This window comes from Xyrauchen texanus, chromosome 43, assembly GCF_025860055.1.
Source record: "Xyrauchen texanus isolate HMW12.3.18 chromosome 43, RBS_HiC_50CHRs, whole genome shotgun sequence".
Classification (NCBI taxonomy): domain Eukaryota; kingdom Metazoa; phylum Chordata; class Actinopteri; order Cypriniformes; family Catostomidae; genus Xyrauchen; species Xyrauchen texanus.
Genome location: NC_068318.1, coordinates 9,530,937 through 9,545,369, shown reverse-complemented (window position 1 = coordinate 9,545,369; position 14,433 = coordinate 9,530,937). Strand labels below are relative to the sequence as shown.

Genomic DNA, 14,433 nt, shown 5'->3' with positions numbered 1-14,433 from the left:
TAGAGGAAATAAACTCTTTTTAGGAGGAGAAACACTCTTTCAGGCAATGAAAATGCTTGTAAAAGCGCCCAGGGGAGTAGACTTCACAGTTTGCAGAGAGAGACAATGTCAGCTGGAAACGCGCCGTAGATCCAACAACAGTGCTTATCGCCAGAAGAGGTGTGTGAAACAGTGGTGAACTTAGCTTGCTGTTGCACAACCGTTCGGCTCCGAAGAAAAATTCTGACTGGCACTCGCTGTCCCGCTTCCCTTTATACCCGTATGTGCGGGGTGGGGCATGAAATTCTGTCTGCCAACTTGACATTGGCCTTTTCTCAGGTTTAGAGGTATGTTTGACATAACGTCGAGTGACAGAAGGGAAAATTAATGTAATGAGTTCTTGTGGTAAATGCTGATTTGGTACAAATTAATCTTTGCTGTCCCCTGTCCTTTGCCTTTAAGACATTAGATTCTCATGTAATGGTTGTGTAGTAAACTCTGCTACCACTAGAGAGAGCTGTAAACTGTTTTTAAATCCTGAAGCTAGGAGCTAGAGGTGTGGCTAGACACTTCAGCTTTCAAAACACACCGTTTTACACACATTCCACAACATTACATATGAATATATATACACACACACTCAGAATTCCTCTCTGTCCAAAAGCTATTGGGGTTATTCAGACATTTTAGACACCTCACTTGTGCACAGTATAAAACAGCACAACTGGGTGACAGTTTTACATTTTGACATCAAGTGGCAACCCAACAGAGTTTGCTTATCATACAAAAGTAAATGGAAATGTCCTTAAAATTGAAACTTTTAAATCAAAATTTTGAATAATTTAAGAACTGCATATGCCCAACAAAATGCAAAAGTATTAACACGACTGAACAGGCTGAATAGGAAAATTGTCAATTGACAAACAATCGCCTAGGGGTCATATTTTACATTTTGTTATTTGAATTTGCTACCCTACCAGAATTTTTTTTATTGTGGCCCTCCAGTTGAGAACCATTGGTCTAATGCATACAGTTGAAGTCAGAAGATTACATAAACCTTAGCCAAATACATTTAAAGTCATTTTTTCACAATTCTTGACACTTAATCGTAGAAAACATTCCCTGTCTTAGGTCAGTTAGGAACACTACTTTATTTTAAGAATGTTAAATGTCAGAATAATAGCAGATCAAATGATTTATTTCAGCTTTTATTTCTTTCATCACATCCTCAGAGGGTCAGAAGTTTACATACACTTTGTTAGTATTTGGTAGCATTGCCTTTAAATTGTTTAACTTAAGTCAAACCTTTTGGGTAGCCTTCCACAAGCTTCTCACAATGAGTTGCTGGAATTATGGCCTATTCCTTCAGACAGAACTGGGACAGATTTGTAGGCCTCCTTGCTCTCACACAGTTTTTCAGTTCTGCCCACACATTTTCTATCGGATTGAGGTCAGGGCTTTGTGATGGCCACTCCAATACCTAGTCTTTATTGTCCTTAAGCCATTTTTCCACAACTTTGGAGGTATGCTTTTGGTCATTGTCCATTCGGAAGACCCATTTGTGACTGAGCTTTAAATTCCTAGCTGATGTCTTGAGATGTTGCTTCAATATATTCAGATAATTTTCCTTCCTCATGATGCCATCTATTTTGTGAAGTGCACCAGTCTCTCCTGCAGCAAAGCACCCCCAAAACATGATGCTACCACCCCCTTGCTTCATGGTTGGGATGGTGGTCTTTTGCTTGCAAGCTTCACCCTTTTTCCTCCAAACATAAAGATGGTCATTATGGCCAAACAGTTCAATTTTGGTTTCATCGGGCCAGAGGACATTTCTACAAGATCTTTGTCTTCATGTGCACTTGCAAACTGTAGTCTGGCTTTTTTATGGTGGGTTTGGAGCTTCTTCCTTGCTGAGCAGCTTTTCAGGTTATGTCGATATATGACTCGTTTTCCTGTGGATATACATACTTGTCTACCTGTTTCCTTCAGCATCTTCACAAGGTGCTTTGCTGTTGTTCTGGCATTGATTTGCACTTTTCGCACCAAACTACATTCATCTCTAGGAGACAGAATGCATCTCCTTCCTGAGAAGTATGATGGATGCATTGTACAATTGTTTTTATACTTGCGTACTATTGTTTGTACAGATGAATGTGTTACATTCAGGCATTTGGAAATTGCTCCCAATGATGAACAAGAGTTGTGGGGGTCCACAAGATAGTCTTTGAAGATAGTCCTTAAAATACATCCACAGGTACACCTCCAATTCAGTACACCTCGTATCAGAAGCTAATTGTCTAAAGGCTTGAAGTAATTTTTTGGAATTGTCCAAGCTGCTTAAAAGCACAATTAACTTAGTGTATGTAAACTTCTGACCCACTGGAATTGTGATATAGTCAATTAAAAGAAGCAATCTGTCTGTAAACAATTGTTGGAAAAATGACTTGTGTCATGCACAAAGTAGATGTCCTAAACGACTTGTCAAAACTATAATTTGCTAATATTAAATCTGTGGAATGATTAAAAAAAGAGTTTTAATGACTTAAGTGTATGTAAACTTCTTACTTCAACTGTATATTACCTTTCCTCTTCCAGCCTTAGGTCCTTAAACAGCATTTAAGGACATAAAAATGCTTTTGAGCACACCATGTTTTTATTTACATTCTCTCTTTTGCTTCTCATTCTCTTCTCTCCTCCCATCTCTTGGTTGCCATCCTTTGCTCTATTTTCTCCACCTTGAACATCTGAAAATTTAATGGTGTCTGAGTTAAAATGCAGTTTTGCCCTGAATGTTCACTGTAATGGCAAAAAGAGCTTATTCAGCTGGAAACAGAGATGAACAACTGGTCTTCACTGTAGAACAGAACATCCCCAGAAGCCAGAACGCGAGTGATCGGTTGAATTGTTTGTAATTGTATTTATGCAATTCAGCCATTTCTACCGGATGTTTATTTGCTGCTGGACTGTGATCTCATTATCTCAGCAGTTCTTGGATCTTACACTTTTTTTGGCACCTTTGGAGTGAACTCCAAGGTACCTTTTCTGCTAGCAGCAAGGATAGCAACACAATTAGCTGTGTCCTCTGTGCTCATATCACTGAAATTCTACTGAAAGCCACTGGTCTGTCCATACCAAAAATTACCGTGGCTGTACCATGGTAGAGTGACAGTATCAGATTGTAATACTGCTGTATTTTGTACTGTAGCATGGACAGGAATAATTAACTACTGTACGATGGTACTATGTCCAAAAAACATTGGACAAAATTTGATTTTAATAGGGCTGTCAATCGATTACAATTTTTAATCAAATAATAACATGATGTGGTGATAAATGAATCTAATTAAATAAATTAAATACATATTTAATAGGCCCCCAAAGAAACAATTTAATATATAATAATGAAACACACACACACTTACAGTATATAAATATACATTTAATATGATATATAATAAAATTATAATTCAGAAAATTGAAATACATTACATCATATAGATATGTTTTTGCAGCAGGCAAGTAAAGCCTTTACACAATACAAATGGGGCTTTGAGAGTAAAAATATTGTTTTTTTGCTATATCATTGAGCATAACGCTATTATTGGCCTACTTCCATCTATGCTATTTTTAATTGTTGATCTCTGTACTCATGCGTCAGATGGACACTTTTGGAGCATCTCACATTGGTTGCTTTACGTCTCACTAGTTGTCAGCGTCTATTCATAAGCGCTGTGATTTTAGAACGCTTTGTCAAGTTAAATGTAGTTTAAAACTTTGAAAAACTCATCTCAAGATCCCTACATTCTGTTGAGCTTGGTCCAGCTGTCTTTAAATGCAAGTGAGCGTCATCTGTGTAAGATGTACAGCTGGAGTTGCACTGATTGCCCCCTACTGCCACAGCTTGAATTAATCTGATGGTAGGAACATTCCTTTTTATGGAATTTGTGTGTGGGTCAGGGGCATGATTCATTGTGTTAACTGTTTTTCCATAAAATTAATTGCACTAAATTAACGTTAAATCGACAGCCCTAATTTTTTATTTTTCAGAAATAAATGTGAGTGGTGCTTGCCCATGCCCAATTTGATTGTGGTCTAACAAGCTTGTAATTTTGGTTTATTATGTAAGGTAAACATTATAATATTTCACCTTACAAGTCATACACTATAGTAAAAGTGCTTAGATGTCTTAAGATAGCATTTTTTGAGAAACAGTAAGTTAAAGTAAGTTTTATTAACTTCTAGTCTGCCATTTTATTTGTAATTTGTGTGAAAGTAAATAAAAGTAATTGTTGTTGTAGCACCTCTAGTGTTCATTTCACCAGAAAACTGCTGTGATATGTACAACAAGGCATGTAAAAATCAATTTGCACAAATGTAGTTATAGTAACATAATTCTATGAGACCAGGTTGCTAGTGGTTTATTCAAATCACCAACCCTAAGTATGAGTAATAGTCATAGTGATGCATCCCTTAGCAAGCACCACTATAAAAGATCAAGACATGGAGAGGAGAACAGCCAATAGAGACACCCTCTGCAAAATGGACACAGATGTTACACATGCATAAATCAGTATTTAGAAAGATACAGCTATATAGACCCAGCTGGTGAAGGATGGGGTTGCTGTTCGCCCTCCATTTCCCCTGCCTCAAGTTTATGTGCATGAAAATACATACAGAAGTGCCAATTATTCCTTTTAATCAAATCACTACACAGCTCTGCATTGATTAGCCCAGTAAATCGGCTTCACTTCACTCACTAACATGCTTCTCATTGTCAACAAACTGAATGACCGATCTGTTTGATTAGCAAATCAGCCCTGATTTGGGCAGGAGACATACCACCATCCAAACTACAATACCCAGAACTCCGAAAGGGCTGTGCTTATTAATGTTAAAGAGAAAGGGGAGGTGAGCTGTTTGGACTCTGTAGGCAGCTGGAGGAAGAACCCCCCACTCACTGTGAATTTAATATTTAACTGAGAGAAAGACAGAGAGTGTGAATGAAGAAGTGAGGAGGGGTTGTGAAGGAAAAGCCATGATCAGCATAGATACACAAGCAGCATGAGACAGAAAACCAGAAAAAGAGAGGGAACATAGAGCATAGACAAATAGGCTAACTAGAGGTAGGAAAGGTTATTCTTAGGAAAGACCAAGATGTTCTTCTAGAAAGAAATGAGATTAAATGGAGTGCAAATGGAGACATTTGCTGAAATCTCCTGCTTCTCAGACTACACTCAAGAGAAAAAGATCCTCATTGTTTCACATCTAGAGTTATTGAAGAGATATCAAGAATGTTATAAACTGTGTTTAGATTTGCCAAAATATCAAAGTTTGGGCGAAAACTTCAGAGATTAAATTCAGTCTCCAACATTTCTCATCATATTCTTCAGAGACCAAATTATTCAAACAATTCTTATTTAATAGTTATACAATTTATTGACAACTTATAGTTGTCTTTGCACATTAAACTGTATTTTAACATACGAAATTACACCCATCACCTTTAAATGGACTTTAATAACTACCTTAAAAGAGCAACTTCTGACCAATACATTTTTATCTGAGTAGCAAGGGATAAAGATAGAAAGAAAGAGAGTAAACAGATGAAGTGTTTTGTGCATGCTTTTATGCATGTATTACCATGTGTAATGTGAATCTTCTCATTATATGCAATGCAGCATCAAATCCTTATTTCATTCCTTGATCTCAAGACACACTCACCATAACAAATGTTAAACCACGCACCGGGTTACACCACATGCTATCTTACCCTCTCTAAGAGCTTCAACTTGACATTCATCCTCTCATTGTCTCAGGCTGATCAGCGTTGAAATGAACATGTTCTTACAGGATTATCTGAATATCCACAATAGCATCAGTGAGATTTCTATACAGAATGGATCTCGTCTAATTATCTCTTTGTTTTCTATTGTGTGGCTTCACTGGATGATGCTGTAATCTTTATCCTTCGATAAGCCTGATAAAGACATATATACATGCAAACATGCCAAGGTTATTATTTGAGGTGAACATGCAGACAGATGATGCACATAGGCTGTCTGGTCTTAGATGATGTATTTAAAGCAATGGGTCACCCCAAAATAAACATTTTGCTATCGCGCACTCACCCTCATGTTGTTTCAAACAAGGATTACTTACTTTCTTCGATGGAACCCGAACAAATATATTTTCATGAATATCTGAGGTGTTTTTTTTTTTTCATGCAATGCAAGTGAATAGGGATCAATACTTTTAAACGCCATAAAGCACATGAGCACAAAAGTAATCCATACAATTCGATTGATAAATTCCAAGTTGTCTGAAGTGATATTATAGCCTTGTTTGAGAAACAGACCAAAAAGTCCTTATTCACTCTAAATCTTGATATCAGGCCCAATAGCTACGGCATGATGACGTCACTTCTTGCATGCAAAACCTTTGCGTTCATGCGGACCCGTCAACCCGCATATGATGCCTATGCATGCCCATGCTTGTGCCCTTCAATGACTTCACCCTCCAATGTGAGAGCTTCAGAAAGCTAAATGGTGTGGGACAAAAAAGTAATTCGTTACACTCTTATTCAGTCATTTTTATTTAAAATTAAATGCGGAAATGTATGGGTGTCAGTTCAGTTCTAGAATGCGGTTGTAACTCTCGTACTTAACCAACCTGTGTTTGAACATAAAGGTATAAAGCACTCTAATACAGGACTGACTAATGCATACTGCTGCTGTGTGAACGTAGCAATTTTTGGGTGAACTGTCCCTTTAAGGATGTCGCTGTTAAAGCTTTGAGTCGGTTGCCATAGCAAGGAGTCCTTTGTGATGTCATAATGGTCCCCAGGGAGAAAACACCACACCCTAGACTGCTGTGCTGAAGTCAACCTCATTTAACTGGAGTGGGAGTGTGTGATATAAGTGTGACCGTGTGTGGGTAGTGTGTGATATACTCAAGCACTGAGGCTCATTAGCAGGTTTTTGCCATGTTCCTAGAAAACAACATTTTATTTCCAAGCTTGAAATAGCTCATGCATGCCATGGCATACTGCATCCACCCTTGTGCAAAAATATCATACATAAACAGATGTGTGTGCATGTTTTTAATTGTTTTTGCTGCATGTGTGACTTGGAAGTGGGAGTGTGTATGTTTGTGTGGGTGTGTATAGACTCTTTCCCCTTACAGCCCCCTCTACTTTTCTTTTGCTCTCTTTCAAACCAGAATAAAAGAGAAAATTCCTTTGAGAAGGTGCTGAATGCATGAGCCAAATACCACTCTCTCTCTCTCATTCTCTCTTTCTCTTGGTCTTTCTCCACATCCCCCCCTCCCCCCCACCCCAGCATTGTTTGGAGCCCTGGAGGCGGGGTGGGGTCTCAGTGCCTGCAAGCATCTCTCTCTTTCTACATCCCTCACTCTCCCCCTCTGTCCCTCCCCCCACCCACCGCTTTCATCCAAGAGCGATGAGGTAATCCCTGCCAACGCTGTGAAGCATAGCATGCAATAGAGTGAGAGGTAGCAGAACTGAGTGAAAGGGATACATTGAGAGTCCAAGAGGGAGACAGAGAGAACAAGACATTGAGAGGAATAGAGAGAGAGAAAGCCGGTGCGGATCTGGGATGACACTGGCTCCAGCAGAACAGCGATAGCACTGATCACTTGCAGCGGTGGCTTGTGCTCGGGTGTGCACGAGGGGATAGGGGCATGACCCGGGGCTTCTAGTGGACTCCAGAGGTGGAAGAGCTGAAGTGAGGAGGAAAGGAGCCATGACGGAAAGATGCAGCCTTTGGAGTGCCCTGTCAGCCGCTGCCTGCTGTTTCTACAGGGGTTCCTTCATGCAGGTGCAGGTGAGAGGGGGGCTGCCTCCTGTACGTGAGGGTGTGCATGTGTGTGCATGCAGTTATTGAGTCTATGAATAAATACACTGATTGATGTGTGAGAAAAGGTGTGGATATGGGTTACATCATCTCTAAATGTGTCCTCAGGAGTTCTTGCATGAGAAGTGGAGGTAGATACATTTTGTGGTGTATGTAAGCATACATATTGATTGTTGTGATTCCATCCAGAGCATCTGCTTGTAGGGAAGGGTGCTCCTCAAGGCTATGTGTTTGGCCCGTTGTAATTGTGCAACTCCAACAAATGTGTCATTCCACCAGCCTGGGCAATGATATCACTGAACCGAGCATGTGGGTGTGTATGTGTGCACCAACAGGGCTGAGCTGACTTTGGCTCAGCTGTAACACTAGTGTTGACGATGCACAGTTGGATGAGTGAGCAGGCAGGGTTATGTTGTCACTCTGCGGTTATGTAGTGGATTGTAATGGGGCTCAGGAAACAGAATCCATTAAAGTAGCTCTAGAGGTCATGCTTTTATATCTGAAAGTGAAGATATATTGTTTCATGCATGGCTCAGAATACAAAAAATCCCTGCATTATCCTGTCGAGGCCAGATACATGATCCCAACATGACACAGGATTTGAGTAGGAAAGCTGAAGTCGGGGAATGGGTGTCTAATTGTCATCGATATTGTAGCCAACTTGGACTGGAGAACAGCAGTATTATTTTGGCTGAGTTTGGGTGATGCACTATAGAATTAGAGACAATACTTTGCCTCTTCTCGTCTCTCTCTATCTCACTTTTCTCACTCTCTGTTTGTTTTTGCTGCTGTTTTCAGTCTTGCTAAGAGCAGGGGTTGTTTATGCTATTTAAGTATTTTTACACTTCTATTTGCTAAAGTGACCTAGTCCCTCACTGCACACCCTTAAAGCATCATAAATGCATAGCTGGGAGAAGATTGTATAAAATGTGCCCCTTAGTAAATAGAAAATGTAAGACAAGAAAACATAAAAATCTTAGCATATGAGGTTATAGGGAGTTTACAGTAGTTCTAACCCCTAGCCCAAACCTAACCATTGGGTTAAGGTAAGCTTAACCCTCTTTAAAGGTTACCCTGACTCTCTATATACTTTGATATAATCATAGTTGTTTAATATTGGTACAATCAATCTCTATATATTGGGTTGGGGGGGTGGGGGTGCTATCACATTTACTGTTCTGAATTGCATTAAGGCAAGACACGTAGCTAGTTGAAGTCCAGTACAGAACATAGAACCCACACTTATATTACAATTTTATATATACTAAGAAAAATAATTGAACTATTTACAATATCCATGTAGGGACCAAAAAGGTCCATTGAGTGTCTGTTATGATGTATGTGTTTGTCTCACTGGCCACCTGAGCTCAGAGAGGCTGTCTCAGCTGCAGACTGATAATGGCCTTTCTGGCTTGATATGAAAATAAGGAAACAGACCGTGGAGGCATTCATTTTATACTTAAAATTCAGCCAGGCATATTGACCTGGTCTGTACCTTTGAATTAATCACAGATCCTGTGCTTAACAGTTTATGGAATTTATAAGATAGTTTGGTATAGTGGGATATTTTGGTTGCATTTGTTTGACACTAATATAAGACCTAAACCAAAACCTGGTGTTACTAGCCCTATCTTACCATTAACCCTAACCCAGCCATAAGGCATAGTTTGCATCTTGTCACAGGATGTCTCACCAGACTGAGCTTGAGTTCTGAGGTCCAATTTGGATCCTAAAGTCTGATTTACAGTATGCAGTTCTCCCATTGATCCTACAGTAGATTCTACAGATTCTGATGTTCTCTTGCTTTTAGTGCCAATCCATCAGCCTCATTCCCAATAAGGTTTTATTTTAATTGGGCTAGGGTGCTGTGCATTTGTCAAATATGACATCATCCCCAAATTCCCCATCTGCATCTCGCAGTTGCACTTTGATTATTTTAGTCAATCTTAATCCCCCTGGTTCTCTACCGGATAGTGGTTCGGCGGTCCTTTCATCTGTGACCCCACTTGCATGTTGTTATGCCAGTTTTAACCCCAGGGGTTGGGAATCATATTAACAAACGGGGTCTAAAATGAATACCCTACTACTATTAACACAGATTCCAGACACATTAAGGCTGGTGTGATTGTCTGTTATGGTGGGTCGTCACTCTAAACTGGCGGGTGAATTGGCAGATTCCCCCCTCACATCTCTCTCACTCAGTCTTTGTAAAAAACATAAATATCATATTCAATATTCAGGGGTACGACCCTCCTACCCTTCCTCCCTTTTTCTTGTGTTTTTCTTTCCATCTTCTCCAAATCCCCTCTGGAGCCACCGTCTCTTCCCCAGGGATGCCATGGCTTAGCAGCTGTTAAACAGAGAAGTTCAAGAGTAAATCTGGCTGTTACTGAATGTGAGGATAACCTAATTACACAGGGCTGTTTTTTCTCCTAATGAACGGCATGCGGATTTAGAGTGCTGGGGTTTTATACTTCCCCCTAAAGTGTTTCTGCACAGAGTTCTTTTTATTCGTCACTCCCATGTGACTTTAAAATTTGAGGGCAGGTTTGGATGAATGTGGCTGAACTAGAAGCCCCTCAGAGCCTTTTCATTCATACTGTGTATACTTCTTAATGTAATTATGTTTGTTCTGCTTTGCTTATCACACAAATGAAGATGCTGAAGTTGTCCAAATCTATAATTAGACACAGACAAACTGTGCAAACATGGTATGCTGTTGTAAACCTTTGTGTTCCTGAAATTTGGAAGGTAAGTTATCCTGAAGTTCTCAGAAGGGTCAATTCCTGGTCCTGGAGTAACCCCAACTTTTGGATGTCTTCCTTATTTGACAAGCTTCAACTAATGAGCCGATGAGTTGAATCAGGTGTGTTAGATACTCCAGGATAAAGACTGGGAAAACAAGTTTATTTGATCTGGCAGTTGTTTGTCTTCAAATTGCTTCAGCAAATGGCTACATTCTCTAACATATTGTTATATGGTGAAATATACAGAACATTTTTGCTTTATAAGAAGAAAATTAATGTGGTTGAGTCTTGATACTGGCTTACCCTGACTCAGTCAGTGCACTGTCTCTAAAGAACTATGGGCTTCTTGTGTGCTATTTTAGATTTATTTTACATGATATATATGTGTTAGCTAAATGGAAGTGGAATTAATGAGTGATGCTTTTGTATTTTCTGTGCAGAGATAAGAGTGAGACAATTTTTGTGGATGTCCGTTAGAAGTATTTTATACTTCCATCCCTTTTACTGAGCAGTGAGATCACAGAGAGATGAGATGCTCATCTCAGTCCAGTTTTTACTGTTCACTGCCTCTCTTCACTCCCTCCCTCTACTCATCATCTCCACTTCCTCCAAGACAATGGCACTGTCAATCCAATAAGTCAATATGATTTGTTGTTAGGTCTGAGCAGGAAGTGGCAGAGCATACCTCCAGGAAATCATTTCCTCTGAAGTAATATATAAGCCAACTTGTCCTATAGCTTTGGTCCCTTAAAGGGCCTGTTGAGCAGGTGGGTGTGAACTGGAGAAAAGGGGGCTGGGTGATGGAGTTGGCTGGAGTCAGGTCTCTTTTGTATGTCCACTTGACCTTAGTTCAGCTCAACCTCTGAGGTCAATGGGCATTGGGATGCCCTTTTTCCATTCACTGATAAAAAGACACAGGTCAGACATTTTAACACAGGACATTTGAACACAAATCAAACACAGGTTGGTTAAGTGCATGCGTGTTTGTGAGGAGGTTTCTCAGTAGACCTTCATTAGACAAAGAGGGACTTGTCATTACTCACTTTTTTTGGCCACAAGAGAGGGGATCACTTCAAGGCGATCAGTGGGGCCTGATGTACTGATCTGGACAGGCAGTCAGGTAGTCATTCATGCAGGATACACTTGATCAGAGATGGGGATTTAAGACATGGCTTGTCCTTTTTAACTCTCTGTCTTTTTTACCCCAGTCATTTTAAAATTATAAGTGGCCTTATCTTAAGCTTTATCAATGCACATGGTTGCTCTTCATCTTTATGGTTTTGTGTGAGATTATGTTATATCTTATCGCCTGTTTTTTGGCAAATCAAAAATGTGTCCACTTTATACTTTTCACATGGTTCAGACAGGTGAATCCAAGTTTGTGGTTATCTTGCAATGTTTGAACATGTGCTTGACTGGTTCAAGCAAGGGAGCGTGTGTTTTCAAATCTCTGTGATATTTGACTGAGTACTAGTGGTTTATTGGAAGCTGTAGTAGTTACCTAAGGACTCCCACCTGCCCCTGAATTCATCATTCTGCATTATAACAGGGCCCATCACTTGAAAAGAGCCACTTCAGTGATTTACCGTAGACTGTACAGAATTATGCTATACCTGATAAACCAATAGATCAGAACATGCACTGAAAGGCATTTATTGTCTGAGATTGAAGCGATACCACCCACTGCTCAGCAACTGAATTGACCTAAATGAAAAAATGATAAAGAAAGAAAATGAAAAAAGATTAGATGGTTCATTTTTGTAAATTAATTCAATTCCATTTCAATCGCACCTTACCAAAGTGTGTAGATAATTAAATTACAATTGCAGTAGAAAATGGCATAGCTGGAATCTTTTAAGCTTCTTTATACTGTTGTGTTGGGTGGATTGGATTAGTTATAGACTCGTGAATGAGCATGTAATCTCTAGTTTTGCATTGTATATCAAATTGAATTAATCCAGTTTTTTCTAGTATTGTGCAAGGCAGGGGCTCTAGTTCTAGCAGAGCTAACAGCAAGGAAATGAGGACAAGGAGTCTGAAAGGATCCAGAGGTGTGGAATATGGATTTCTCCTTGGAGCTCCTGGAAGGAATCATATTCATATGCCTCTGCAGCAACTACTGAGAAACAATGACACCTTATGCTGGGTACAGAAGGAGAGAGAGCAAGCAAGATAACAGAGAAAGGGAAGTTGTGATGTCAAGTGGGAGATTGCTGGCTAATATCTAGTTTGTGTGACATGGTTTAGAAATGCTGAGCAGGGATAGTGTATGTCCAGTGGGAGATTAGCTAAGTGGTAACACACTCACACACATGTAGTCTGGTGTGTGTTTATCGTGTATGAGGGAGTTCCCCAGCACTCTCCATCTTTACTCTGCTCCCCCACCCCACTCCAGGAGGAGTTCATCATCTGCAACGTCGCCATGGTGACAGCCTCACGCTCCAGGACAACAACCCTCTACACCCTTATTCCAACCCCCATCAGAGACTCACCAATTAGCTCGCTCAAGTCACCATGTGTCTGTGTGTAAATGTGTGTGTAATGAATGTGTAAATACAGTTAAGCCTGCTAGTGCAGACATATACTTATTTGCATGTGTGTGTGTGTGTGTGTGTGTGTGTGTGTGCACATACTGCTGTTTTTTAACCAAGCCCCGGGTGCTACACTTCCTTTCATCCTATTATAAACTCCCATTAGCACTTCATTCTAGTGTATGTCTTAAGTATCATTGTGCCAGGACAGTTTTAACAGTGTATCATTATAATGCAACGGCCCTGTCTGCGAGGACATGAGCCCGCCAATGCATGCCCCACCTCAGCTGCACTAAATCCAGCTACACATGAATGAATTGAGAGCTCAGCACTCCGCTCCTGTCTGCATTGTCGGCCAATGGTATGCATTGCTGCGGAGCTCTCCAGAAGAGATGACATCATCTCCAGCCAATTGCAGTATAGCTCAAGGGTTGACTGCTGCAGGCTCAACAGTGCAGAGACACTGAGGTGACACAGGAAGCTAGTTGCGATACCAGACATGATGCTGAAATGACCTCAAAGGCGTTCTGGGACGCATGACAGGATGACAGATGGGAAGGTGTGTGTATTTGTGTGTGTGTGTGTGTGTGTGTGTGTGTGTGTGTGTGTGTGTGTGTGTGTGTGTGTGTGTGTGTGTGTGTGTGTGTGTGTGTGTGTCTGAAAGTGATATCTCTCTGTGACCTGCCAGCTAGCATTACGAGGCAGAACTACTTTTTCAAAGTGTGTGTGTGTATGTGTGCTACCCAACTTGGGCAGTATATTTGCCCTGATGTTGCTGACTAGAATGCATGTTCAATAATACAAAGTGGATTTGGCATTCAATAAACACAACATGACCTGAACCAGAGTAGGCACATGGATCCAGCCTTCACGTCCTTCGATATCCCAAAAACCTCTGTGTATGGTTTGCTGGTTGGTTGAAAGAATAAACAAGGTGTCTGATAGAGCAGGTGAAAGCAGTATCGTTTATACATTAAATGTCCAATTTTTACCAACATATGACTCCATTCCTAGCGATAAAAAACAATTGTAATATCTAAATATTTGTTTGGTTGTGTCTAAAGCACACTTAAAATATTTTAAGATAATTTTGTATATAACATTATGGTGCCTTGGTAGGGCATCCAAAACAAGCGTCTTTACAAGGTGCCTTCATGAGACATCCACACAGCTCCCAATATTTTCATATGAAGCCATACACTACACATGTATGCAAATGGAGACAATGCTTGGACAGTGTATTTCAAGCACTTGTGTGTACTTGCAATTATTGATCTGAAAGGGAAAACTCTAGAAGACCGTTTT

General features: G+C 40.1%; 1 protein-coding gene across 2 annotated transcripts in view; it reads left to right on the top strand.

Moving 5' to 3' along the window:
• Nucleotides 1-14,433, top strand: part of LOC127636180 (SH2 domain-containing protein 3C-like) — a 73,634-nt gene that overhangs the window by 18,910 nt on the left and 40,291 nt on the right. Inside the window, exon 1 of one of the 2 annotated variants that reach the window (XM_052116604.1) lies at nucleotides 7,476-7,820. The exons of the other annotated variant lie outside the window; for it this stretch is intronic. Coding sequence (XP_051972564.1) covers nucleotides 7,740-7,820 — 81 coding nt within the window. The 5' untranslated portion in view covers nucleotides 7,476-7,739. Of the gene's footprint in view, nucleotides 1-7,475; nucleotides 7,821-14,433 lie in introns of those variants that run through there. 2 annotated transcript variants of the gene reach the window in all.